This window comes from Meleagris gallopavo, chromosome Z, assembly GCF_905368555.1.
Source record: "Meleagris gallopavo chromosome Z, MGAL_WU_HG_1.1, whole genome shotgun sequence".
NCBI lineage: Eukaryota > Metazoa > Chordata > Aves > Galliformes > Phasianidae > Meleagris > Meleagris gallopavo.
Window position 1 is genome coordinate 8,771,620 of NC_139435.1, and position 27,957 is coordinate 8,799,576.

A 27,957-nucleotide genomic window follows, 5' to 3' on the forward strand; every position below is an offset into this window, starting at 1 on the left:
CAGGTAGAACAGGGCATGACAACCCTTTATTTTATAAGAACATCCAGCTCTGCCATCAGCTCTTTGCAGCAAGGAGCACAGAGCAGGACTCAGCAAGGTACAGCAGCACAGCTGATTTTAACTCCAAAAGAACAAGAGTATCTCCACTCATCTCCCACACTCCCAGGATATATTCCTCAGGCTCACAGCTGCGCCAGCAATATGAAGGCCATGATCTTCACTGCAAAGGTTCACTCTGAATTGCTTTGAGGAAAGAAGTCCCAGGAAAATTTACATACATTAAATAGATCTGAGGTTATCCTTAGAAAAGGAAATCTATTCTGTTTCAGTCTTTTGGGAAACCACCATCATCCAAAAGTTGCTTTGAGTCTTGGAGGAGTCCTTAAGGGCCTCATGCCACCCTGGGAGGCAGCAAAACTTCAGCAGGTGGAAATGAGTAGACTGACTGGACTATCTTGAGGAATCCCGCCTTGTGGTCCTGAGGTAATCCTGTATGCACCTAGCAAGAGATTGATTCTTTGGGAAAGCTGCCTGCTTCAGACATGAATCCAGGTACAAAGGGAAGGACCTGAAAGAGAAGAGAGTGTTGCAGCCATAAGATCTGTGACGTTCCCTCACCACAGTCTTACTATACTGGGAAGTTCATTCCTCCTGCACAAAGCCCCCAGTTCTCATCCCAGCCTTTACTCTCCCATTTTGCCATCACAAAACTAGGCTTTAGCTCTGTGTCTGCTCTTTTGTAGAGCATCTCAGACTACACAGGGGGCAAAGCTCCTCAGGTTTTAAACTAAGACAGGGGAGGTTTAGGTGAGATATTAGGAGGAATTTTTTCACTCAGAGGGTGGTGACACACTGGAACAGGTTGCCCAAGGAGGTTGTGGATGCTCCATCCCTGGAGGCATTCAAGGCCAGGCTGGATGTGGCTCTGGGCAGCCTAGTCTGGTGGCTGGTGACCCTGCACACAGCAGGAGGGCTGAAACTAGATGATCATTGTGGTCCTTTTCAACCCAGGCCATTTTATGATTTTATGATTCATTCAAGCTGGAGGTGCAGGCTAGGAGGAGCTGAGTTAAACCGTTCACGCAGTTTAGAACACAGGCTGCGCTGCCAGAGCTCTTGTACGTGGCCTCTTGACATCCCCCACATGCCATACTACACACCTTCCTTGCCTTTCCTGCTGCCCATCTTCCCCAGCAGGGCTCTCCAAGTACTTCTGCCAGTAATCAGCAGCCTCTTCTTTTCGGTTCAGTTTCCACAGGACTTGCACTAGGTAGAAGGCAGCAGCTTGGTCATCTACAAGACACAGTGATGGATTCAGACTTTAGCAGGGAAAGAGCAGGCCCCCCGTAGTGCCGCAGTGCTACAAAAGAAGCTTAGCTACCAGATGCAGGAACTGAACATGAGGACAGCTGGTGCAACAGGGGAGGAGACTTTGCTGTCTATGTCACAGGCTCTAATTATAACCCTGGGGCTGGCAGCCAGGATGGAAGCCAAGACAGATGGCATCAGGCCTGCAGCCTGCCACTCTTTTGTTTGGACACAAGTTGGGGCTTTCCTTGCATACACATCTGCAATCCTAGCGCACAGCACTGGCTGGGAGGGAACGTTGGTCAGGACTGGGACCACCAGTTTTGGCAGATCCTGCTAAGACTCAGACCCCTACAGCATCTCAGCACTGTTGGAACACTAAGCAGCAGAGGTTTGCAGAGGTCACCCCAGAGCGCTCATAGCACAATGCTCTGCACCCTTCTCCCTTAAAGGCCTCCACACTCAGCCTCTGGGCTGCCAGGTGTAGACAGGCACTTTCCCTGGATAAAGCAAGACTCCAGCTATCCAGCTTTTTTGTTCTAGAAAAGCAGACCTTCTTGAGAAAAAGCTGGTTGTACTGGGAGTGGGAAGGAAGAACTGAAAACTTTTAGGCTGCCTTAGGGCAGCAGTCATGATCAATGTTCTGATGCATTCATCAAGCAATAGCTAGTAGTGAGCTCAATATGTAACATGCTAGTAGCCCTTGACATTTGAATAAGCACGACCTAAATCATGACATCTTTCTGCTGAAGTCATTAAAACAGTACAGGGAAAAAAAAAAAGCGAAAATTCTCTGTTCCTCATCAAAAAGAGCCTCTTACCTGGTGAGATCTGCAAGCCATGCTGGAAATCCAGCAAGGCTTCCTTGTGCCTCTCCTGCTCCAAAAACTGCATCCCTCGCCCAATCAGAGAAAGCAACCTGATCTTCTGGAGAACCTTCACTTCTGGCAGGAGGCTCTCTGTCACATAAAGTCACAGGTTAGTGGTAAAGACATGGGACATCTGCTTGGGCTGCTCACCTTCCAGCTCCCCTGCTGCACAAACAGCAGCAGAGCCAGGACTGCTGCCAGGCTGGGAAAGGCCAGGAGGCAACAAAGGCTAAGACCAAAGAACATCAGGAGCTTGGTATGTTAGGTGCCTACAGTGTAACAGTAACCGCAGCAGTAGCTTGGCCTTTGCTTGCTCATCTGCAAAACTCATAGAAATCTTTTCCCTGAAATCCAGTACTGAGAAGCTTCCCAGTTCACAATCCATTTAACTGTCACCTATCTAAGAGAGAAGAAAGCAGAGCCAAGGCCAAATTCTGCTCCAACGAAACCAGCCAGTCCCTTCAGTGTGGCACAGAGCTCAGCACACTGCAACAAACACCTCCTGCTAAAAGTGGCACTAGAGATGTAACCTTCTCCTTTTACATGACACTGCCAAGCACACAGATGCAGACAACCAGACACAGATCCCACACAGTGCCTACCTGCTGGTTCAACACCATGCCCACAAGGTTGAAATCGCAAGAGGTCGTTGAGGCACCTGCAAAGTGGTAGAACAGAGGAACTTCAGTGCCATGCCTGGACTAGAAAGTCAGCTGTAAACTGTCACACCAGCCCCTGCGCTGATCTGTGCTTTGTTCACACCAGTCATTACAGCCTGCTAGAGAGGCTGCTTCTCACAGCACAACAGTGTTACCTGCTGAATTGCATTATGGCCTCCTTGCCTTTGCCCAGCTTGGTCCACACCCAGCCCTGGTGCAGGTATGCAGCTGCTCTCCACGTGAGGCAGAACAGACTCTCTCTCTTCTGAGACAGCAGCCCACCAGCCAGCCCAGTCCCCAGTGATGCGCACTCTGGCTGCTCCAGCTTCTCCTCAACTTGTACTATCTGTGGGATTAGGTGAGTTGTCCTGCTGATGACCTCATCACACACTGTTAATGAATCCTGATGCCTTCCATCCTGCTCCAAGGCAGATGCTGCTTCCAGGAACACCTCAGGGATCCTAGGCAGAGGTGAGCCACTATCTAGGGGCACCTGGTGAGCAAAAGTGATGGCAGTGCTAAGACATAGCCAAGCAAAAGAACTATGCTTACTGGGAACCCAGAGCTGCTGCCCAGCAAAGCTTAGACCCATCCCCACAGCCACTGGAGCCTGCTGCAGGAAGCAGAAGGTATTGCGCAACAATAGCTCAGCAGTCAAGAAGGCAAAGCCCTACTCCTAAAGCAAAGGGTATCCAAAACCAGGCCAACAGCTGCTCCCTACAAGAGGGAGCTGTTTCTCCAGACAGCAGTAGCAAGCAGTCTCTTGTGTGAATCCAAAGACAGAGAGGCCAAACCTCAGTTCATTTCCTCCATATTTCAGATTGGACACTGGAGCCTGAAGTCAACCTGTGAAGTCTGGGCCAAGGCTTCATCTGCCATGTCACCAAGATACCTGCCTGTTGCTGCAGTCCCTCCTGAAGCAGAGCCAGAAAATCCAGGTAATGTTCCACTGCATCAGCCACCCTGAAGAAACAGGACAAGTGTTGGAAAGAGCAGGATGAGCCTGAGAAGTGCCAGCAGCCAGGCTTAACCTGAACTGTCAGTCTGCAGGCACTCCTTGCACTGTACTCGCTCTAGTTACAATACCTACAACTTTAACAGAGCTACAATAGCAGTACTGGACTGGATGACTTCCAGGAACACAAAAAAGAAGAAAAAAAAAAAACCACCACAGATCCCAAACAAGTAGCATGTTGCAAGCAGACTAGAAGCAGCTGTTACCTCCCATCCTGGAGACACCTTTGTGCCAACAGGTACTTCACTTCAGAGGGGTGGCGATGGCGAAGGAGAGAAGCTAGTATTGGTGTGTTGACAAGGAGATCTGCTCGGATTAGGAAGTATGGACTAGAGGAAGTAGCTGATGGAGGGTTTTTTTCCAGAGCCTGCAAAACAGGAACAAAATATATTATCAGCACAATCCTGGTCAAGTCCCAAGCAGCTGCAATCACTTCTTATTTCTGGCATCTGCAGATGTACCCAGAAAGTTGAAGTAATGCATCCTGTGTGCAAATCATTGTCAATCACTACATCACAGCCACTTTCAGAAAAAGGAAGAGCAAGCCAAGATCACAGAGAGATAGGCAGATATGTACACGCCACACAGCATCAGGAGATATATTAAGACCACTCACCCAGAGAACACTGTGCCCCAGCTTTTCAGTTCAAGGTGTTCTGAGTTGTCTGAAACAGCATCTCCCATTGCAGCCACAGACCTGGTTAACCAGATCTGGGGCCATTAGTAACAAGAGATTGCTCCCCACAACTGTGTGTGTATGTGATGCATTTCAAACAGCTGAAGAGTCAGCTCAGTGTTTATGGCTGTGACCTGCTCCTCCTAGGCAGATCAAGGTTGCTATGACTGACTAATGTACACCTCACAGCCACAATCTGCCTTGTAAGGCCTCTTTATTAGACACTTAATTAAGAGACTGATACTCTGACACCAGAAAATAGCCTCTTCCCAACCCACTGAAAATCTGAACTAGGACTCAGAGGTCTTGCCACATCCAACAGCTGGGTGCCAAAAGCAAGAACTCCTAACCAAGCTGGGCTCCTTCCTGCCCACTGATGAATTCAAAGAAGCAGTTGCTGAAGGTACTGGATTTCTACTTTAGAGAACCCCTCAGAAAGCAGAAGTATGCTTGAAAGTCCATGCGGGCTCTGTGAGACAAAAAAAAATAGGCAGCAGGAAACACACATACCTCATAGAGTAGAGATAGGGCCTGCAGCTCTGCATCTGTCTCCCCCAGCTCCTGGTACACCATTGCAGTGTGAGACAGGGCAGGATGGCACTGGAAGTCTACCTGGAGGGCCCACTTCAGGTGCTGAAGTGCTGTCTGAGGCTTGCCCTAGGAAGGTGGGAAGAGGTGTTTGCTGCAAGGACATCTTACTGATATCTTTACAATTCTGCTTTGCCTCTCCAATGATCCCTTCTAAGCAAAGGCAGTACACTAGTATAAGTTAGCCCAGCAACTCACCAAACCCCCCTCTGCACTGCCAGGCTCCCTCACAGAACTCATCCCATCCCTACAAGGCAGCATATTTATATCAGTGGTCCATAGCACTTCAGCCTCCCTCGCTGGAACCATTTTTCTGAGTTTATCTTTCCACATCAATCTTTCACACTCAAACAAAAGCCTTGCCTGTATTTTGAGGCTGCCAAGGAGGCTGGAATAACAAGGGAAATTTCTGCTTGAAACCTTGTCTTCTTGTAGCAGACTAGGACCACGCAGAAGCAGCATGGACATTAGCATGCTTTCCCACCTTGCTCTGGGCTGCTTTCCCTTTTCCCCTCAACGGGGGGGAGGCGAGGCTTGGCCATTACCATTCTCTGAGCACAGCAGCCAAGGCAGACGTAGATCTGGGCCAGGACCCTCTTGGAGCAGAATCCTCCTGCAGCCTCCTGGAGAAGGCAAAGGGTAGTGGGAAGGTTCCCTGCCTCCAGCTCTTGCAACCCTAGGAAGATCCAATATCTCAGCTCTGCAGCTTCCCTTCCATTTAGCCTTTCCATCAAGCAAGCACACGTAGACACCTTCCTCATTCATCCCTTGCTTATAGATCTACTCCCACAGCTTCCCACAAAGGAAGCAAACCCATGGGTCCAACTGTGCTGGATTCTGGGCTGCATCAAAACAGGAGTGGCCAGCAGGGCAAGGGAAGTCCCTTTCTGCTCTGCCCTGTGAGACACAGTCTGCAGTATTGCATCCAGGTCTGAGGCATCCAGCACCAGGATACAGACTTGTTGGAACAGGTTCAGAGGAGGCCACAAGGATCAGAGAGCTCAGAGAGCTTCAGAGAGCTGAAGCACCTCTCCTGTAGTGAAGACAGACAGAGCTGGGATTGTTCAGCCTGGAGAAGCCTCATTGTGGCCTTCCAGTACCTAAAGGAGGCCTGCAGGAAAGATGGAGGAGGGCACTGTTCCCTGATCATAGTGGTAGGAAAAGTATTAATGGCTTTAAACTAAAGCAGGGTAGATGTAAATTAGACATTAGGAAGAAATTCTTTACTCAGACAATAGTGAGGCACAGGAACAGGTTGCTTCAAGAAGCCTGGAGTGTCCAAGGCCAGGTGGGTGGAGCTATAGACAACCTGGTGGAAGGTGTCCCTGCCTACAGCAGGGAGGTTGGAAGTGGATAATCTTTAGGGCTCCTTCCAAACCATACCATTCTATAAATTCTGCTCTATAAAATTATATAATTGTCTGCTGAAATACGAGATGACGAGGTTGCACAATACTTTGCATGTCTCACAGCACTGAAATCCAGAAGGAACAATATACTCACAAAAAGTCATGCACCCAAAGACAAACAAAAGAAAGCCCCCTGCCAGCCTTCCATTTTATACAAGGTCACTGTGAATCCCATACACCAAGCTAAGCCACAAGACAGGCTGAAGAAGAGAGAGACTTAGCTGGGAGAAAAATCAGAGAAACACTGGACACCGAGCTTAGGCCTAGTCCAGGCTCTTTTCCGAAGAGAAAAGCCCAACAAGTGGCATGCTTAGGAAGAGAAACCAAAACAGCAGCAGGTGGGTGAGAGGAGGGTGTGCTGGGACAAACGAGCAGGTGAGGGACTGACAAGGGTGACCACCTCCTTCGCACAAACCTTGCAAGAAGGCAGCTGCAGTGCATAGGGTCTCCTTCAAGTCTTCAGTACTCTGTACAAGGGAAATGGGGGTCTCCTCAGCAGGTGCTCTCCATGCCTTGAGAAGGGTGAGGAGCTCATTTTTCTCTCCACTGCATGGAGCTCTCCCTGGATCCTGTGAACATGCAGAGGAGATAAGGCAGGGAATGCTGAGGAGAAATAGGAAAAACAGACCCCAAGGCATTTGGAAACAAAACACCTACTAAACCCTTCCCAGTGATCTATGCAGGGGAGCAAGGTTCTTCCACCCCTCACTTTAACTACAGTCCACTCACACTGTGGTTCCTGCCTGACCCTGGGCAGCACACCTCTCCACATCAGCATGAGGTGTAACCAGGGGGACTCCCAGCAAGGCAGGTCTGAGTGTTGTCTGAAAGCATCTGCCCCTCCTTATCAGCAAGAAGGAGTCTTTGCCTTGCTAATCACAGCTCGCTCTGTAGAGACTGCAAGTCTACCAGCAGCCTCCATCACGTGCCTGGAGCCCCAAAGTCCAGGATCTCTGGGATCTATTAACACATTTGGGACTGTTTTCAGTAAACTGGGATGCTAGTGAAACAATCTATCACAATGACTGGGAAAAACTGTTTCAGATCTGCAAATGCTATGGAAACATATGCAGAGTAGGCTTTCTGACAAACACAGTATTTGTGTCAGCTCTGCATCCCTTAACAAACTGGCAGGTATTTATTTTAGATTGTACAAATATAGGTACAGCACACACTGGTGACTTAGAAACTCACAGTGACAGCAAGAAAGTGAAATACAAGCCCAGGCTAAATGGGGCTCCTGGCAGCAGCAAACAAGTCAGATGCTTCCCTTTGAGGCAGAGCACACAAACTGGCTAATGCCCACCCACAAGTGCCTTGGCTGCAAATGACGTGACTCTCCCAAAAAAGCTTCAAGTGCCAGCTGCAGAGCAAAGCAGGCTACAAGAGTTGCAGGACGCAAGGTGTAACCTGTGTAAGAAATCCCCAAGGCTAAGAGAACATGGCTAATTCACACTTCAGAGCTGCAGGAGTAGCACAACAGGCAAACACTCTGGCACACAGCAAGTGCAGGAGCTGCTCAGCATGCATCCGTGCTCAGATACCTCAGCACTGCTCAGGAGTCGGAAGAGGTCAGTGATGCTCTGCAGGCAGCTATCTGCCAGCCACCATGCTGCCTGCAAGGCCCCCAGTCGGTGCAAAGGTGCCTGTAATTCCTCAACAGTTACTTCCTGCAGCACCTTCTGCCACAGCTCTTCTGTGCTAAGGCCCTGTCCAGAGGTTCCACAAGCCTCCAGAACTGGAAAAAAAGATAAGTCAGAAATCAAAATTAAACCAAAATATCTTACCAAAAAGCAGCCATGAGACAATAAGTCAGCACTCTGTAACAGATACCTTCCCAATAGGCAGAGAAACGCTGATACAAGCATGGTCTCCTTGGCAGTAAGGGGTGGAATGGACTTAACAAGGCTTGCCCAGGCTACAGAAGCAGCACAGGAAGCAAACTCTGACAGTGGAGCTAATGGCTTCAGAGCTATGGCTCCAGCTTTACTGAGCTCTCCTGAGACCATTTGTCCAAGAGCAAACACGTGCTAACACTGCAAATTTCTCTCCAACTTGCAACATTTTTTAGTAAGTTTTCTTTGATCCCACCATACCATAATAAAAACACTAGTTTGCTAATGTCACTAAAACTTTGCTAGAGAACTATGTAGTGAAAACTCTCAGTTCCCTTAAAATTTTCTGTTTTGCTGCAGGCAAAACAGCCACACAGCTGTATATCATCCACAGCTAAGTGCAGTTCTACCTCCTCCATTCCTGGCAGAGCCAGTCTTCCTTGTTCAAAGATCCTTCTCTTCTGGCCAATTATGGTACATCACTAAAGCACCGAGATAGTTATCCTTACCCCTGAGGAGCCCTTGGCGTATTCCTTCTGCTTCTCCTTTGATGGCACAGTCAGATGTTCCCATGACAAAGAGCAGCAAGTTGTAGAGGACAGTAAGCTCCAGAGGCATCATGGGGAGGGCAGGTGGCAAGCCTGTAATCAAACACAAGAAGATATCGATCTTCCTTTTCATGGCTTTAAAAAGTCCTACAATCATCCATGCTTTGTGACAACTCAGGTTTCCTGTAATTTATTTTGTTGTTATGGTGTGAATCTACAGCTTGAGGACTGCACAAACTAGAGTGACAGCAGATGCTCCCCACCTCTCCACGTGCCACCAACAATTCAGCTATCTGCTCCTCTGGTATCCAGATACTGCAGCATTCCAGACCTCATCTTACAGCACTTCCAAAAGATCACCAAAAACCTGCTCCCTTCCAGTACTGATCTATTACCTTGAACAGATCTCCTGCTCTGTCTCTCCCCAGGTGCCACCACAGGGCAACTTACTTGCTCTGCTACTTAAATCCTCCTATATGCATTGCTCTCTCATCAGGTTCTCTCTGTAGCCCACCTGTAGCAACGAATCAGAGAATCATCTGAGTTGGAAGGGACCATTAAAAGTCACCTAGTCCAGTCCTGCAGTGATCAGGAATAATTGATATAGGCTACTTTGTTTAGCAATAGGGACCAGTATATTAGTGTAAGGACCAATATACCAGAGTTTAGCAAAAGGAATCAGTGAGTGCTAATTCTAAAACTTTCCATTTCAACTTTGCTTGGTGTGTGAATAGCCTTATTTTCTCTTAGTTTTGCTTCACAGGAAGCACTAGAGTCATAACAGAACACTTATTTTTGCATTTTACCAGGTGCAAGGATGTTTTCCTCGGATTTCATTTATATTGTTTTGGAAGTTGCTCATTATAGTCTAACAAGCAATGGAAATTTGCCAAGCTGTGGAAAAACAGCTAAAGGTCAGCCAAAAGTCTTAGTGGTAAGCTGATGATAGAAAAATAGGGATAAACTGGGCATACAACCACCCTAAATACAACTGTGCATGCCTAGAGGAATATTAACATGCTTTCTTGGAAAAGAATTACTCTGTATGCAAATGTACTGCATATGTATGTCTTATTAGTTTAAATGTAGAACCTGAACTCTGAGAGAGAAGATTTGTTTGTCAAATTGCCCAGCGCATATCTGAGGAATAAAGGAATGCTACTTTCTAACACCACGTTGGAGTTAGAGTTTTCTTCTCAGATTTTGGATGACACACCCACAGCTCCATCAGGCTCTCAGAGCCCCTCCTTCCTGAATGTGAACATTTCCCAGGGATGGGGAATCCACCACCTCTCTGGGCAACCCATTCCAGTGCTTCACTACTCTGACTGTAAAAAAATCTCCTTTCTTTTAATTCAAAAGCATTTCTCTTGTCCTGCTGAAGTCTGTCTTCTTCTTTCTCACAGCCTCCTCGTTAGATACAGACAAGCTGCTCTCAGGTCTCCCCAGAGCCTTCTCTCCCCAATGCTGAACAGCCCCAGCTCTTCCTCAGCACGGCACGATGACAAGCTGCCCCTCTCCTGCATCCACTCCCCTCTAAGGAGAGGCTGGCTCTTATTTTCCAGACATACCTAAACTCGGTTGTGCTCCCTAACAAGCTCAGACAAAGGCCGGGGCTGAGCCTTAATCCCTTTGATAAGGACTAAGCTCAGTTTCAAGGCAGCATAGAACGCATCATGCTCCTCCCTTCAGCTTACCCTAAACGGCGGGATTCCCAGGGAAGCAGCCTGGGAACGCCGGTGCCCTGCACAGCCCAGCTCTGGGTCTGCAGCGGGCGGCAGATCGCAGCAGGGCCGCCACTCACCCCGCATCCGCAGCAGCAGCTCCCCGAAGGCGCCTCGCAGCTGCCGCGCCGCCGCCGCTCCTCCGTGCGCCGAGCCCCGCGCTGCCTGCAATGGACACGCTGAATAGCCGGCCTCACACCGGGGCCCAGCCTCCCGGGGACAACTGGGGCCGGGGCCGCGGGGAGGGACAGGGGGACGAGGGGAGCGCCTCACCCGCCACCGGCCAGCCAGGGTCTCGCACTCGGCCGCCCACGCCTGCAGGCAGCCCAGCTCCGGGGCCGCCGAGCACCGCTGCCGCTTCATGGCCGCCGCCGCCCGCGCGCCGCAATCCTCCCGCCTTCCCGCTCTCCTCTCATTGGCCGCCGCCCTCCTTGCCCTCGCCGCCATTGGTCGGGAGAGAGCGGTCGCCACGGCGACAGCTAAGGGCGCACAGTGGAGGGGGCGACGGCGGCCGAGTAGGCCCAAACCGCGACGCCACACGGCCGGCGGAGGAGACAGCTGCGGCCTGGGCTTCCCCGTCGAATCACAGAGACGTTCGAGCTGGAAGGGACCTTCAAAGGTCATCTGGTCCAACTCTCCTGCAAAGAACATGGTCATCTCATAGCGGCCTTCCAACACTTGAAGGGAGCGTATAAACAGGACAGGGAACGGCCGTTTATGAGGGTGGATAACAATAGGACAAGGGGGAATAGTTTTAAACTGAGACAGGGGAGGTTTAGGTGAGATATTAGATGGAAGATTTTCATACAGAGGGTGATGATGCACTGGAACAGGTTGCCCAAGGAGGCTGTGGATGCCCCATCCCTGGAGGCATTCAAGGCCAGGCTGGATGTGGCTCTGGGCAGCCTGGTCTGGTGGTTGGTGACCCTGCACACAGCAGGGGGGTGAATCGAGATGATCTTTGTGGTCCTTTTCAACCCAGGCCATTCTGTGATTCTATGGTCTGCAGCTCAGTCAGAGCTCAGAGCCTCACCCAGCCAGAATGTCTCTGTATAGCACTGCTTTGCAAGTTTCCACCCCAAAATCAGAGCCTGGCGCTGTTGAATTGTGCCACCAAGAGACCAGATCGTGCGCAGGAGTGACAGCCTGCTTTAACCCCGCCTTTCTCCCAAGGACATCCAACCCAAATTGCTCAGGGAAGAACATGGGGCCTAGTGAGGCAGTGGGCAAGAGGGAGGGAAGGAAAGGGCAGGATGCTGCTGCTCCCATCTGTGTGCTTCAGCTCCAGGAGAGAAGCAGCCAATGGTGGTGATAATCAATGGGAGAGTGCACAGCAGAGCCTTCTCTCCCAGCATGCCAGGTTTCCTTTTCTCGGACCAGCATGCACCTTCCACCACATGCCCTTTGGAGTTTTAAATGAGCAAGCACAGCCATGTTTGTTCCACCACCAGCAGCATGTCATGATTCTGAAGTCATCAAGCTTTGAACAAATATGAACTCTTATCCCCAAAACACTCAGAAGAACAGCAGCCAAATGATTAGCTCAAAGGCCATTAGGGAAGGCCAGTAAAGACTAAATACATGAATGAAAGAAAATAAGAGCATCTCCAGCCCTTGGAAAACTTGTCTTGACTCTAAATTCTTTGGTGTAGTAGCCAGTCTCCCTTGGCAGAGCAGTCAGTATAAGGCCAGTCCTCTGTCCTTGGCATCACTGCAGTGACAATTACGTACTTGAAGTTTCATTACTGCAAGTAATAAATTCAGATGAAGTGAGTTGAAGCTACATCCTTGTACCTCTATAAGAGGAGTCAGGGAATGAGGCTGCAGTATTTCTGCAGTCTACTCTCCGTAGACTGAGATATGAGTAGGCATAATGATTTGTCAGAAGCTCTCAAGGGAGCTTCAGCTTTTGACCCAGGCTCAAATCTACTAAAATATGTGCCTAAAACAAAGTCCTAAACTATACTCTGCAATGGGGACTGTCACTGTCCAGTCATTTTCTGGTGAGATGTGTGAGTTTTTACAGAGCTGCAGCTCTGTTCTCTCTGCTCTGCCCCAGCCTCTCAGGCCATGAGCCTCTGCTTCCAGCAGGTCCAAAGAGCAGCCATGATCTTGTAGGCAAGGAGCTGAGGAAAGGATGCTGCACATAAACAACAGGCATGGGAAGGTTTGGCAGCATGATGGCACCTACTGAAAGAGGAACTAGTCCAAGAGGTGGGTGAGAACAAAGCCCATGGGCCTGGGTTGCAGCAGCAGGGGTCTCGCAGGCCAGTATCACAGCATTAGTGACCTTAAGGACTTCTGCCAACACAAACACATTCAGGCAGCAAGCTCCTGACTAGGTTATATGGTTACAAGAAGACACACGGGGGCTCCAGACTTGGAGGCTAGTAACACATTATCTAACATCATGTTAAATAAAAATTCACTGGTTATTTGCTACTTCCATCCCTTTCCTTTTTTCCAAACAAAAAGCACTCTCATCCCTCAGCGTTACCCCACAATACCTGAAAGCCCTTTGGCCAACAAGGAGTCATAGTATATAGTCAATAACCTATCTAAAGGATGATGAAACTGCTTAAGCCTATCTAATTGTGGGCTGTAATGTTTCTGTGCAGCTCCCAGCCACATGCTACTGCCCCTTTCCCTGCACCAGCACTGCTGTGCATGCAACCAAGTTGCAGTGACCCAGTCAAGGCAGTTTTGTCAGCTACAAACCAGTCCCTGCTTTTGTCAGGTGAAATTAAGCAGGACAGGACCACCAGAGCTGGAGAAATACAAAGCTGAGATGAAAGAGCAGAGGCAGTAGTATAGAAGCTGGCCAAGCAACGAAAGTCCAAAATTAGAGCAATGTAAGCCTCCCTGGAATTGCCTCCTGACACCTGAGCAAGCACTACCACTCAGGTTGGGCCAGATACAAAACTAAATGTGTCCTGAAAGGATGTTTTCCACAGCTACTGGGTACTTGGGACATGACAGTAAGAACTCAAAACAATCACTGAGGTGGCTAGACACTTTCCCCAAGGCCTTCCAAAACAGAGATGAGTTAAAAACTGAAGTTACACAGGCAGACTCTCTCAGACTGAGCAAAAAACTCAAGCAGGAACAGTTAGGATGCATGAATCAAAAAACTAAGCGGGGACCAGAACAAAAATTGAAGGAAGGACCTCAGACAAGCAGTCCTCAGCTCTTTCCAGGGAGAAAAGACATGAAAAGCATTTCATAGCACCACAGTGGTTCAGGGCAGTAAGGAATCCCAGCTCCTATCTCTCAGTGCAGGGAAAGTTTAGCTGGAATGCAGCCAGGCACCATGGTCACATCTTCCACCTCTGCCCATACAGATATACATCTGATAGAACACATTCAAAAGCAGGTTTGAGATAGCTCACTTGAAGCTCAAAGCCTCATGCAGAAAAGCAAGATCAAGAGGATTATAAGCACCCAGTACTGAATCACAGATGTCATCCTCCACAATGCCTAAGGTGCCATCAAGGTGACAGAAACCTCCCCTAGCACACACATGGATATCAGTGGGTTAGGCCACCATGCAGGAGTTGTTACCTGCTCACAAACCTCAAGCAGCTGTTCTCAGCTCTCAACAAGGTCAATCCTGCAGTTAGCTTCATGAGATGCCCTTTTCCTCCTAACAAGATCCAACACAGGGAACTCAAATGCTCTGTCACAACATACCGCTAGCAACTAACTGTTTCCAATCTACCAAGCATCCTGCAGCATGTGCTTAGAAGGAGACCAAGAGCCCCGGCTCCTACAGCCCTGAATATGTGGGCAATGCACACCAAGGCCATGAGTGGAGTTTCCCAGTTGTGGACACAATTTACCCTGCCATAATCTTCCCAAAAAACTAGGCCTGCTTCAGGCTTCCTAGACAGCCCAGTCTGCTCTAGTCTGCCCTTGGTGCTGTTTAGGAACATCAGGAAAGCAGGAGTGAGTATAAGGCAGGAGAGGCCTCGTTAAGAGCAATGAACTAGCCTAGTAGGAGGACAGGTGCAACCAAGACCCCAGGAACCATCTGCTAGCATAATTATGTGCACTCTGTTTCCAGCATGAAAATTGAGCATGCAGAGAGAAGTACTGGCTGTAGGACCCAGCAAGAGGGCAGAGTTATAGTAGCCTTTCCTCTCTATTCCTCCTTAGTAGACCCCTTCAAGTGAGTCAATGTCTCCGCACAGGCAAGATGATGCTCTCCAGGCACATTGGAGACCACTGCAGCCTACTAGCTGCACAGTTGGGGCAGTTGTTGGGAATGCAGTAGCAAGACATCCTGCTGTTGTTTCTGCAGAGAAGCACCTCAGGACTCTTGCTTCTTGGCTTCCTCCTGTTGCTAACAAATGCACGAGAGTTCCAACCTCAATCACTGAGAAGCATGCTCCCTGCAGAGCATCATGATGAACAGGGAACAGCTGGCACTGGTCCTTTTGCACAACACTGAGGCAGGGAGCTAGGGATAATCCCAAACTGCTGTCGGCAGGCACTCATTGCTGGCGGCTGTTTTACCCCTCCTGGTGCTAGGGAGTCAGGGAGACGACCACAGCCTTGACCAACAAGCAAGTCAGGCTCCCCACATCTTCGGTGCTACCTGAGCTGAAGCTGGCTGAACCAGGCACTAACGGCACAGTCCACACGCATCACCAGGGAGATCCCCAGCAGGAGGCAGATGCTGCTCACCATGAAGCCCAGAGACTCAAAGAGGAACCTGGAGGCAAAACAGATGCAATAAGGTATCATGCTACCCACACTCCCAGCAGATTGTTTTCCCTGACAGTGAGGGACTGGTAACATCACTAGTCCTAAAACCTGGATTACGTTCATTCCTCAACAGTGGATGCTGCTTGCAGTCTGGAAGCCAAGCACGCTTTTGGTTCCTTGCTGGTTTCAAGACCATTCAGGAAGACACTCAAGTGGGACTTGGGAACCCTCAGAGGTCAAGGACACCCCACATGCTTACTATCCCAAAGGTTTGCATCTCATTTGTAGTCTGGTAGTCAGAGAGTCTTTGGCTCTCTGCCCTGAATATTCTTAGCTCTGGGCATCCTTGAAAAATCAAGGTAAGGAGAAACTACTACGCTCTAATCTGAGTCCAGCTTCTGAACCTGAAGCACGAATTAGTCAAGGACAATCCTACAGCCTCTACTAGTGAAAAGTCATATAAGATCAATCACATGGTCACTTCCAGCATTACTGGCTATGAACTGTAGCCAAGACTTCAGCAATATGAGCTGTCACCCAGCATCAGAGTAACTCCTGGGACTTACTTTGGGGCAAAGACCTTCCAGACCATGAGGTGCCTCCTGAGGATCACAGCCGCACACACACAGGCCAGAAGCTGTTGGTGAGACCAGGAAAACAAAGTTATAAGTTACTCTTCTGGGCAACAGGTTCATATCTGAAAGCGATACTAAACTGCAGACCTGAGAGGCCAGTACATCAGAAATAAGCATTCCAAAGAGAATTCCCTCCCATAACAAATCAGGAAAGACAAACAATTTGTGGTGCACGCAGGCCCTTCAAGGAAAGGGCTGGCCAAGGACAGCACATAGGAGGGTTCCCACTATAGTTGAGTTGACCTGATCTTTCAGTGAAAAGGGCATTCACGCATGGCCTCCTCCTCATCTCACACTGTCTCTGATCTGACCATAAAGGAAAATGACTTGAAAGGCTAAACTCCAGAAAGCTGCTCAGTTCTTTCACAGGATTCTGTTTCTGTCATTTAAGACATTTCTGACATTTAGCTCCCTACAACACCTTGATACCAGCACAGACAAAAACTAAAGGTGATGATGACCAGGAAGATGAATGGGATTACAAACTTGCAGTTTCCAAACAGATGCTCCTGTGAAGATGGAAATGAAAAGCAACCTAATTTGTACTACTGCTTCCATGCTGTTGGCCTTCTCAAAGCAAACGGTAAATTGCACAGACTAAGAAGAGGCTCTTTGCATCTGCTTTTGCAGCTGTACCTCAACATTTCAACCCTGGGCCTGTCTCTGACCCATCTGAGTCCCATCTCATGTCAAAGTGCCCCATGGTTCTCACAGTGCAGTTTTATTCTCAGATATCCATCCCAATCTCAGACCATACCTGTGCCCCGAGGACAAAGAGGTACTTCAGTCCCAGCTGCAGCAGAGCAGTGGAGAACTTCTCTGGGGACTCTCGCAGCCTCATCTCCATCATGTGTTCATCCACCGTCTGCAGCTCCTCCTGAGACTCCCTCTTGGACTTCTTCTTCTGTGAGCTGGGCATCTCACACACATAGGGCCAAAGCAGGAGCAGAGGGCAGCCAACTACCTCGAGGACAAAGGCACATGAAGTTACCAGGAGCCCAGGAGAGGAGGAGCAGTCTAGGCTCTGCCGTCATGCCCTGGATGTGGCAGGAAGCATATACTCCAGCTCCCGCTTGCTGGTCAGGCACAACTGCATGAAGGCTGCAAGCCAAGGGCAGCTCTGCAGCCCCAGAAGGGGACAGTGAGGATGCTGCTGTTCAGTTGGTGCCAGAGCCCTTCATCAGTTCGTGCTCAGCCTGCAGGCCTCCAGACAAGGCAAAGCCATGTCTGCTCAGGCTCAATGGCCCAGGAAGAAATTGATTTACCTGCAAAGAGGATATGGGAGGCAAACGTGTTGGCGCCCACCAGGACAGCAGGAAGGAAATTTGTACTGTGGTCAAGGTGAAAGCCCACAAAGGCTGCGTTCCAGTGGATGGCTGGGAAGACGGGCTGATGGCCCGTGGAATAGAAGAACTGGGAAGCAGCAAGGAGCCACGAGATGACTGCAAACCAGGGCACTGAAAAAGGCTCTGAGAGAGAGAAAGAGAAAGATATCAGTATCAAGGAACAAGATAGTCCAAAGAACCCCACAGGGTTTTCTTTCATGTTCCCCTCCCACTCACGCTTCTCAGACAGAAACTAGTCAGGATGCCAGTATGTGGCCAGGTGCTCCCTCTGCTGCCCACCCTGCTCCTGGACTCAGCAACAGAGGGCTCAGCAGCTGCACCCACTTCTGGAAAGAAGTATTAGGATAGGACTCCCTTGTTCTCCCACATTGCCTCCACACTGCATGCATCCCTCTTCTATTAGAGAATTTAAGCATTTCTAAATAAGCTAGAAGGATCCTACAAGGAGGATCTGTGTGCTGCCATTCCCCAGGAGCAAAGACTGGGCTCTCCCTCTCTCACTGGAAATAGGATGAGGCTGCAGTCTCACAAGGGTAACACTCAGGCTGCACATCCAAAAGATGTTCCACTGAACCCTGACTCACCAGTGTCTCCTGCAAGGCTTCTGACACGTGTGTAGATGTGCAGCAGCACAAAGGCCTCCAGGAAGAGGAGTAGGAAGGCAAGACTGAGCCGCTCAGTGTGCAGGAGCATCAAGAGGAAGCCCAGGAGGGTAAGTGCTATGACCAGGGCGGCTGAGTACACACTGCCTAGCCCATAGGCTGCAACTGTGGCCCTGCAGCTGCGCCGTTCCAGGCGACTCTTCTCAGACTCCTGCATCTTCTTGTAGATCTGAGGGATGACCTGGAGCAAGTCGACTTTGGAGCTGGGAATCCCCTGGTAGGGAGTGACAATGGATCCTGCAGATTCCCGTGAGTCCTTTGCAAACACTGTCATGGGATGGCACAGCAGCAGCAGCAACCCAATAGATGCTAACCCATAGACAGCCCATGGAAAGGCAATGACTGCCACTTGTACCAACTCCTGCAGCTTGCCCAGAGAATCCTCAGCACTGGAAGCAACAGCCCAGTAGCAGGCGATGCAAAGGACCACCAGTGGGAAACCCCAGCGCACAAAGAGCACAACGGGGTCTGAGCTGTTCAGATTGCCATAGTGTCGCAACCAACTCCGCACTGCATACACCAGCCCAGCCAGCAAGGCCACACATAAGAGGTAGAAAAGGTTCTTGGCCCGTGTGTTTCTCAGGCTGGCAAGGGGCGGAAGGAAAACAGAGGGCCGACACTGAGGGATTTCTTCACGGCACTGGTGGAAGAAACCGGAGAGTCGCAGGCAAACCAGAAGCACAGCCACAAGGCACAGCAGGTGCCAGCTCTCTTTTCGGTAAGAGGGAAAGCCAAGAGGCTGTTGTTTGTGGCCTTCTGGCACAGTCAGGCGACCATCCCAGTGGAGCTTTCCTATCAGCAACATTACCAGTGAGGCCAACAGGAACGGGGCAACTTGGGCCTCAGCTACCACAAAGCTATCAGAGAACATAGCTCCACAGCGGAAAAGGAGAATGCCCATGGGGAAGGCCAACCCCAGCCAAACTCGCAGTCTTTGCCTCAGACCAATGCTGGCCAAGGGTGGTTGGCTGCCCAACAAACGGGCTCGCTTGGGATGCCAGCCCCACCATTGCCAGAAAAAGCCCAGTAGAGATGCTGCAGCTGCCGAAGACAACAGCAGGAGAAGATCCAGCTCCTCCTGGGTGAACACACAGGCTAGCCCATGCAGAACAGCTGTCACCAGCCCCCAAAGCAGGGGATACAGGAGGCAACTGCGATAGAAAGAGTCTGTCAATGTGGCCAGTTCTGAGGCCACATAGCAGAGCAAGCAGGAAGCAGCAATGAGGGTGCAGCCTCCCACCATACGCAGAGGATGAAAGCGGGCCCAGGACTGGGTGCACACAGCCCGTGCCTGCCGCAGATAGAGCTGGAAGCGGCTGATGAGACTTCTGAGCTTGGACTCCAATTCCGGAGACACCAGCATTGCCCTCTGCACCTGGGCCAAGAGCTGAATGTGCTCCTCTACAGCGCTGGAGAAGAGCTCCTGCAGGTGTTGGAGCTGCTCTGCTGGCAGGTCCTGAGCCACCAGCGAGTAGGAGTGCAAGAAGCGGTCCACCTGCAACAGGAGAGAGGAGACAGCATCAGAAAGGAGTGCTGGGAAAGAAATTCACTACCATCTTCCTCACATAACCCCTTTGGAGTGCAAGCAGTCTCAAACTACCAGCCGTTCTGAGGACAACCACATTTTAAGACGCATCATATGGACTGGTCACTCAGATGCAGGAAAACTATATCCCTCTGCCAAAGCAACATTCCTCTGAAGTAACATATCTGTCCTGACAACTGTGCTGACACTTTTAGGCACCCAGTTCTTCATCTATTAACACTACACATTATTAAAAGTTCATATGTAGAGTCTTCAGTACCCACAAGGTAAATGTCCCCCAGAAGTTCAAGTCATCACCAGCTATTACTCTGAACCCAGTGCCAACTTTCATCTTGTGTTGTTTTTTTTCCCTGACAACAGACATCGAATTAAACAGCTTACAGTGGATCATATCAAACTGTTCGCTCTTTTTGACAGGTACATTAAGTCACTGTACTAAGGAGAGCTCTTTCTGCCTTTTACTTCAAGACCACAGGAACAGAGCTAGCTATGACCCCAAAGTTGCAACAGAAGTCTTAAGAGGGCATTAACAAGTCAGGACACCTGTGAGAACATTCAGCCGCTCAGCAGTGCAGATCAGCTCAGTTGAAAAATATACTGATACGTTCATATGGCTTCTAGTCACCATAGAGCACAGGAAGAACCAGTCTGCTCCTGTCCTTGAATGGTAAACACATGTACTAGCTCTCTCCCAGGCTTGCATGACTGCCTTGGAATGCCAATGCTTCTTTAAAACCAGTGTGATCAAGCCAGAAACACTCAAATGACTAGCTGCAAAGATTTAAAAGACAGCTCTAGATATGGCTAATTCCTCATACATGATGAATATTCTCAAGGGCTAATGGACAGTAAAGTGTATTATCATCTCTAAATGACAAAGAACACTGCTCCTACATAAATAGGCAGCAGACACTGAACACTTTTGCCTTCCCATTAGCAATAACATCCTCTCCAGTTCTTCACCGATATGCAGCAATGGTGTCCAAGCCACATAGCACTGGTTGTTTCCTGGCATCTGGGCCAAAACAGGTCCTGCTTTGGTTTGCCTTCTTCCTTGAGAACCAGAGGACTACACCAGAGAACTGACTGTGGGCTTGAGGAGTTAATGTAAGGCTAGCAATGTGCTTCTAGCAATGCAGGATCCCTCAGAGGCAGCCAGACTCTTAGCTGAGACACATGACTTGTAATACGTGTGACAATATGCGTTCCGCAAAGTGCCAGGTGCTTCACACACAATTCCACGTTTTCCATAGGAGCTCATGTCCTAGCACATGGCCTGTCCCACTCCTTGGGTTTTTTTTAATAGCTGTAATGGCATATACCATAAAATATACACCATAAAATATACGCTCATTCAAGTTTTGTCATTCAGTTGTTAAGGTTCTGCATTCTCTTGGTGTAAACTGTTCCTTCTCTGTTCCAATTTATTCTCAATTATTACAAGGTGTTTCTTTTATTCAGTACTTCATTCACTACCATTTTCCTCCTGCCACTGATCTAGGACAGTGTTATAGCTAGCACTGTTTCTTCTCCAAAACTGAAGAAACATTAAAATACCTGCATGCACTCCTCAATCTCTATTAAGGAAACTTGCCCTTAGTCATCTTCAGCCTCAAGGAAACAATCTTCCCCTCAGCTTCTCCAAGTAACCAAACCCACCTCTAATCACCTTATCCTGACCTTATCCTGAAGCAAGTAACACCTTCCAGGCCAGTATTTTTCTACAGTGCAGCACTCATTACCAGGTACTAAACAGGTGCTTCCCATTAGTATTTGGAATATGATTTTGTCTTTTACTGGAACAAACACTGCAAGCAGGTAACTCACAAAGTTCTCTATGAAGATAACACCATATCACTGTCTCACCTATACCAAGCAGAAGAAGTATGCCTAAGAAAACTTCCTTTCTCTCCTCTAGTTTAGCAGTGAGGCCTGCCATAGATGCAATACAGCGGTATCAACCCAGCATATGAACAACTGCCAAAGCACCTGGCTGAAAGCAGCTCCCAAGAAGCCTAATGCAGTGAATTTCCAACATATCCAAGAAAAAGGACCACACAACTAACTCCTGGCACTACCACAGGACTGCCAACAAGTCTTTCCCTGCCGTACCTGCTTGGCATTGATGTGATAAACCAAGAGCTGCTGCAAAGCTTCAGACACAGTGTCACCATCCCCGGAGAACAGCTCGGCCATCACTTCCCCGATGTTACTGTAGGGAATGGGCACACCCAGCAGCAGGGCCACAGTGGGCACCAAGTTCACCTGGGGAATGGTCTCAGGTTCCTGAAGAGACAGGAAAGGAATCAGACATTTGTGAAGGACACAGCAACGTAGACTTTCCCTTGGGAGAGGGGATGATGGCAATGCACCTCTGTTGAGAGGAGATACTGGGAAAGACAAGGGTTAAAACATAGGGGGAAGCTCAATCCTGCTGAAAGCAGATGATAGAAGATGCCTGCAGGCCCCTGGGTCTGGCTCTCATTGTCTAACAGCTCGTCTGATCCTACACAAAGACTGCTCACAGTTGGAGGGACCTGAATACTGGCCCCCCTATACAGGTCACGGCTCTGCCTCCAAAGCTGAAGGTATATGTCATTCCTGCAGATCCTTTCAGAAGGTCTGTGGGAAGCTGCCTGCTCTGTCACGTATGTCTGCTGTAAACTAAGTGGTAAAAATGTACTGCAGAAGTGAAACAGTTCAACAGAATCTGCTTTCACTCCTCTTGCAATCACATTTTTCTCAAACAAACTTGTCTTACTAAATATACCAAATTGAGTTTGATGCAATCTGATATTAATTAAATCCAGGTATTTTTAACTTCAGTTATTTGCATTATTTGTCAGGTTTTCCAACTTGCTCTCAGAAAAAGTGACAGACTCCCTGCTCCCCTCAATCTAAACAATCCCGATTGAGCTGTTATTCTCTGCACCCCAGTTTGCCCCAGATGCCACCTCAGGCAGTAGCAGCTAAGATCTGCTTCTTACCTCAGGAGGGTCGGTGCCAAACAGAGGTGTTTTACTATACACAAACAGAGCTGCATTCATTTCCCTCTGGCTGTCACCACCATGGTCTCCAGTCTCCGTCATGCCATGGTCTCCAGCCACCAGAAGGAGAGTGTCATTCCCCAAGTGATCCACCAAGGACCTGTCACCACATAAAAGGAGAGTCATCAGCCCCAGGAGCACAGGTGGGAGGGGATAAATCCATCCCTTCCAAGCTTGATCATGTGAGAGAAGTGAAGCTCACCAGAGGACCTAAGCAAAACTAGATGCTGACACAGAGCTGTATCAACTAAACCAGGGACTGCAACAACGGATGCTTCAAAAATGAACTAAAAAGTCAGAATGCTGGAATAGGATGGATTGATGTTGTTTAAATCTCCTGTGAGTGTTCCTCAAGGCCTTTGGGTATCTCTAAAAATAATGCAACTCAAAAGGAATGTTCCCAATTTCAGGCTAATCCCATGAGGCTCTTATCTATTGCATCACATTGTGTGAGCAAACTCCTAAGGAAAAAAGATGTGGGATTTGTCTCTGAAGGATGCAATAAGTACAACACAATGTATATGCACTCTCATAAGCAGAAAAGCGAGTTAATTCCTCCTTGTAGCAGCAAAAATGCAATCAATCCTAAGAATCAACAGCCATAGCATTTTAGTTTCAGGCACGGCTGCATAAGCAGAATTTCTAGATTCCATTCTGCCCAAACACACAACTCGTGTGCAGTAAATTCACACAGCCTGTGCAGTAAATTCAGCACTCCCTAGCCAAGGTTCTCCAAATGTTTCTCAAACATTAACTAGGTCTCAGTGTGACAATCTCTATTTGTATGATGCAGAAAGTGAGGCTCCATCACCTGATGGTTTGGCTGAGAACTAAGGATCAAAGATCTGAAGATGGCTTCAGCTCAGAAATCAAACCCTGTTCTTTGCCACTCCTTCAGGAACAAATGTCTATACAGATGAGACTGTCCAATAGCTGTGGTCTCGACTGCTACTGGTCATATGCATTTATGCATTCTCCCTGGTAACAGGATTTCTGTATCCATAAATCCCCTGGTAAGACCCCCTGGTTTGGCTGAAAGCAGGAACCAGTTGGCCATCCCCTACCACTGCAATCATCACCTCAGCATCTCATTCATCTGGGTAAGCTTCTTGGCCATTTCAGGATGGTCAGGTCCATGTTTGTGCCCACAGTGGTCCACACCAAGGAAGTGAGCAATCAGCAAGTCCCACTCACCACCGTTCACTGCAAAACAAGAAAACTCCTATCACACAGTAGCCTAGAATTCAGAACATGCTCTACTCCCAAATCCCTCTGTCAGAGCTGTCTGACTGCTTCTGGAAACTGCTGCTTCTTCCCCTCTTGCCAAACCAAGGGGACACTCAGGAAAAGGAAAATCCAGAAATCCAGTTCTTCCCTGAAGATATTTCAGGTTAGACTCATCCATGTGCCTCTCTGCATCTCATGTGGAACATGGGCCCGGTATACCAGTGCTGTTCCCAGCTAGGGACATATCCCTCCCCTCTGCTCCAGAGTTTCAGTATATGAAAATCAATACATTTGCAGTTAAATGACAAACTAACTGACAAACTAAAGGGCAATACCCATCATTAGGGGAACTTCCTCACCTTCACCTTAAAAGACCACCACAACTTTGACTTATCTACATTTACATACAGGCAAAGCAAAGAACATTTCCCCTAACCAAAGTATCAGAAGGAAGTCTAAAATCACATAAAATTCACAAATCAATCCCACACTTCAACTTCTCCTTGAGACTGAGAGCAGCAATGTGCTCTCGCCTTCCACTGGGTAGCATGACTACTGAATTTGTCCTAAAGCACCACCAGGAAGCCATGCAGCAAAATAAAGAAAGAGGGAACAGCTGGTTCTCTCAGCTGTGTATTTCTAGGACAGACTAAGAAGTCAAAACTGCAACCCAGTCCTATCAATCAGCCCTACCTCCCAAATGGAGAAAAAGTATTTAGAGAAACAGTTTATCAGTCCTCAAAGCTGGCTTATGTGTGGAAATCCAGCTACAGCGCTCTAATCCCTGGGCAGCAGACATGAGTGGGAGCAACTGCCCAATGCTGTCATGTAAAAATCCTTCAGTTCTACCCCAATCCTGCAGTAGGAGCCCTTGTATAACATAAGAGTTAGATCAGCCTTCAGGGAAGAACTACTTACCAGTCGGATAAAGATACTGCAAGATCCCATTGTCTACTGTGTGAAGATCCTTCACATTGAAAGAAGGGAAAAAATAAGAGCGGAAAAACTTCTTTGGGAAGAGTCCTTCCCAAGTATCGTCACCCATAAAGACCACTCTTCTTCCTGAGCCAGAAAGAAATGAATTAGTGAGAGCAGTAAGCCCACCTGAGTCACACAATTACACACACTAGTGCCAAGTCTGGGAAGATCCAGATCAGGCGCTGGAGCACTGGCTCCTCTGAAACCTATAATAAAAGAGATTGAAACTTTAAATCACCATCTGGTTGCAAGTGAGTTTGAATAAAGGGAGAGGTCTGCCCCCTCTCTAAGCCTCTAAGTGCCCCAAGCTCCCAGTACACCAGCACAACCTCATTACTCATCATTAACCTCTGCCATATCACCTTGGTAGGAAGACGCATAGACTAAACAGGCCAGAAAGTAGACAGTAGTCCGTTTCTATTACTGTAGCACTGAGCTGACAGAGCACTACCAAGGCCTGCACAATCCAACTGTAAAACACAAGACAATAGATGGCTACTGACAGCAGACGATCGAAAGTTGAGCCCTAGGCTCCAACTTGAAACATAACTGTGGAGCTTTTATACGTAGAATAAAATGGATGCTTACCACTGCCCACACTTTGCCTGTCCTTGCCATGTCTGCAACCAGCCACACCTCTGTGTTTTCTGAGCCTCTCCAGCCTGACAGCAGAAACCACCTCCCTCACAGCTAATGCTGTGGTATAAGGTCTACTAGTGCTTTTGCACTCTGATGACTGACTGCATTTGCCTGCCTTGCTCACATGGGACAACCCAGAAACATTGCCTCATCCCAAGCAAAAGCACGATTGGCATTTGTGGCACTCTGAGCCCTTAAAAAAAATCTTTCTAGGTAACGCAGCACCATACCGTCCTCTCTCTGCTCCATCATCCCATCCTAACAAGAAACTCTTTACTGCCTCACTAAGCACATCGAGGCAACATCAAACTATACAGAAAATGTGCTAACAGGTGCAGGCAGGTGCACTGCCTGTGTGAGGTTCCCATACCACACGTGGCCCTAGCTCCGCCCTCATCAGGTCTCACCTAACTGCCAACCAACTTGCAGTGCCCTTGGCTTGTCAGAGCCACTCCTGGCAGTGACCTTGTGACAGTCACCATTAGCGCAGCCACTTTCACATGTTTCTCACCATCTCTGAATAAATCCTAAGCCAGGTCCCAGCTGCTTCTCACTCCCAGCACAAGACAGAGAAACCCCAACTGTGTAACAGCTTCAGCCAAGTCTAGGGTAGGGTGAAAGAATTAACTGGCAGGCAGAAAGTGTGCTAAACAGTTCCTCTGACACAGAGAGGAGAATAAAGGTCCCACATGAGCATTAAAAAGTGCCTTCTATATGCCCTCCCGTGGCTGGACACCACACGTACCATTCTGCACTAGCTGTGCAAGCAGGTTGTCCTCCTGGATCGCATAGGTAGCAAAGTTACTGCCCACATCAATGAAAGTGGGCAGTGACCCGGTGGTGAGGCCCTTGATGCGCTGCATGGTAGCAGTAGGGGGATCGGCTACGAAGCGGTAGAGGCGGGCATGGTGGGGTTGAGAGGTTGCCAGGTGGTGCAGAAAACTCAGCTTATTCTCATAGGGCAATGGGTTGACCTTGGCTGGGTTAAACAAGGCAAATTCAAATCGGAGGGCATCGATGATAACAAGCACCACCTTGGGAAAGCGCTGGGGCACCCAACAGGAGCCTGGTGGGAGGCTCTGCTTGTCCCGCAGTGGAGGTGCGAGTGGGTCTGAGCAGGAACTGCTGTTGGCAAGCTCAATACGGGTGAGCAGGAAGCCACTCATGAAGAGCCCGATACCGGAGAAGAAGAGAAAGCAGACCCAGGCCAGGAAAAGCAGCACTGGCCACCGCTTCATCCTATACGGAAAGACAGATAAGCTCAGTCCTCACAGCTCTACCTGAGCCAGGTGACACACCCCTGCCAGTATCCATCCCTAGTCAGTGCTCTGCATATCAACACTTCTCCTATCCCCAGCTCTCCTCATAGCCACCAGCCACTAGCCTGTGACTTTGTCCCACACCAGCCAGTACCACAGCTGGTACAACTCCCCTGCAGAGTAACCCCTTGTACCCTCCTGCCCTGCTGCAGCTGATCCCCTCCCATTTCCAGCTTCCCTTGCACTTTTCAGCCACTCTACCAACACCCCCAGGCACTACACAGCACCTCAATCCCCAGCCAGCCCCTCACACCTAAGCCTCTACCTTACCCCCCCAGCACTTCTCTGGCATCCTGATCATCCTCCTACCCGACACCACACAACCACTTTCATAACCCCCAGGCTGCTGCCTAAACCCCAACACCTCGTACACATCCCAAGCCACACCGTGCCATCTTCACACCCCCTAAACCTCTCCTTTACCCCAGACCAACCGCCGCTCCCTCTGCCCCTGCCCTGCACTCTGGCACCTCCCGCACTCCAACATTCTTCTCCGTTCCTCACATTCCCCTCCCGACCCCCCTCTGCCTCTCGACCTCCCTCACAGCTCTCCCATCTCTCACCCACCGTCGGCCCAGCAGCTCCCCTCCCGCCTCCTCTTCGCCCCGTCGCTACCACGCACTACTCCCGTCCTAACACTCTCCCGCCGCCACGACCTCCCCCGTGCCGCTCCAGCTGCTCTGAGCCCCCCTCATTCCCCATCCCCGGATCCCTCCCAGCACCACCGCACTCCACTCGCTCACCTGCGGCCGCCGCGGCCCGGCCTGAGCCGCCCCGGAAGCGCTGGCGGCCCGAGAGCGGCGACTTGCGGTGCGGCGGATGTGACAGCGCCCCCTGGCGGCCATATGCGATTCCACACAAGTCCTCCGAGCGCCTTTCGTGGGACCTATGCACGTCCCAGCTGCTCCAGAGCGGGATCCATTAATTAAGTATTGATTAAGGACGTGAAACTATTAGGAAGTGCCCAAAGGAGGGCTGCGAAGGTCGTGAGGGGCGGCTGAAGGCCCTGGGTATGCTGGACACAGAGCGGAAGAGCTGAGGGGAGCCTGTTGGCGGCTGCAGCTCCTCATAGGGAGCGGAGGGCAGCGCTGAGCTCTGCTCTGCGTGACGGCGACAGGGCCGAGGGAACGGCATGGAGCTGTGCCAGGGGAGGGCCGGGGGTTGGGAAAGGCTCTGCACCAGAGGGCGGTGGGTGTGGAACAGCCTGACCAGGGCAGCGG

General features: G+C 49.5%; 2 protein-coding genes across 7 annotated transcripts; both read right to left on the reverse strand.

Annotated features, from left to right (window-relative positions):
* On the reverse strand, positions 1-11,255 carry FANCG (FA complementation group G). The gene is made up of 14 exons (XM_085213882.1): positions 10,905-11,255; positions 10,712-10,796; positions 8,869-9,000; positions 8,069-8,262; positions 6,940-7,093; positions 5,661-5,791; positions 5,038-5,184; positions 4,058-4,218; positions 3,733-3,799; positions 2,992-3,329; positions 2,780-2,835; positions 2,130-2,267; positions 1,161-1,293; positions 1-568 (listed from the first exon to the last, which is right to left on the reverse strand). The coding sequence occupies exons 1-14, from the start codon at positions 11,253-11,255 to the stop codon at positions 451-453; spliced, it is 2,205 nt and encodes a 734-aa protein (XP_085070008.1). The 3' UTR covers positions 1-450.
* On the reverse strand, positions 11,135-27,815 carry PIGO (phosphatidylinositol glycan anchor biosynthesis class O). 6 transcript variants are annotated; one of them, XM_085213873.1, is made up of 12 exons: positions 27,481-27,631; positions 26,164-26,657; positions 24,720-24,863; positions 23,654-23,777; positions 22,515-22,674; positions 21,640-21,813; positions 17,904-19,476; positions 17,239-17,442; positions 16,731-16,933; positions 15,905-15,975; positions 15,229-15,345; positions 11,135-11,269 (listed from the first exon to the last, which is right to left on the reverse strand). In XM_085213873.1, exons 2-12 carry the CDS (start codon positions 26,654-26,656, stop codon positions 11,245-11,247), a joined length of 3,288 nt encoding a protein of 1,095 aa, XP_085069999.1. In that variant the 5' UTR covers position 26,657; positions 27,481-27,631; the 3' UTR covers positions 11,135-11,244. The 6 variants fall into 6 exon arrangements, 5 of the variants coding, with proteins under 5 accessions (XP_085069999.1, XP_085070000.1, XP_085070001.1 ...); XM_085213874.1 differs by lacking the exon at positions 11,135-11,269 and adding an exon at positions 12,067-12,376; XR_014880598.1 differs by lacking the exons at positions 11,135-11,269; positions 15,905-15,975 and adding an exon at positions 12,067-12,376.
* Between the last annotated feature and the right edge of the window lie 142 nt (positions 27,816-27,957).

What these genes read in the sequence shown, in the direction of transcription:
- FANCG (XM_085213882.1), bottom strand. Translation starts at nt 11,255, where the DNA reads ATGACCTTTGAAGGTCCCTTCCAGCTCGAACGTCTCTGTGATTCGACG. An exon ending in CCCTATCTCTACTCTATGAG is followed by an intron (nt 4,219 to 5,037) that starts GTATGTGTGTTT and finishes CCTGTTTTGCAG; the next exon opens with GCTCTGGAAAAAAACCCTCC. An exon ending in TGGCTTGCAGATCTCACCAG is followed by an intron (nt 1,294 to 2,129) that starts GTAAGAGGCTCT and finishes TGTGTCTTGTAG; the next exon opens with ATGACCAAGCTGCTGCCTTC.
- PIGO (XM_085213873.1), bottom strand. Translation starts at nt 26,656, where the DNA reads ATGAAGCGGTGGCCAGTGCTGCTTTTCCTGGCCTGGGTCTGCTTTCTC. An exon ending in AAGCCTTGCAGGAGACACTG is followed by an intron (nt 17,443 to 17,903) that starts GTGAGTCAGGGT and finishes TCTCTCTCTCAG; the next exon opens with AGCCTTTTTCAGTGCCCTGG. An exon ending in TCTTTGTCCTCGGGGCACAG is followed by an intron (nt 15,976 to 16,730) that starts GTATGGTCTGAG and finishes TCTCACCAACAG; the next exon opens with CTTCTGGCCTGTGTGTGTGC.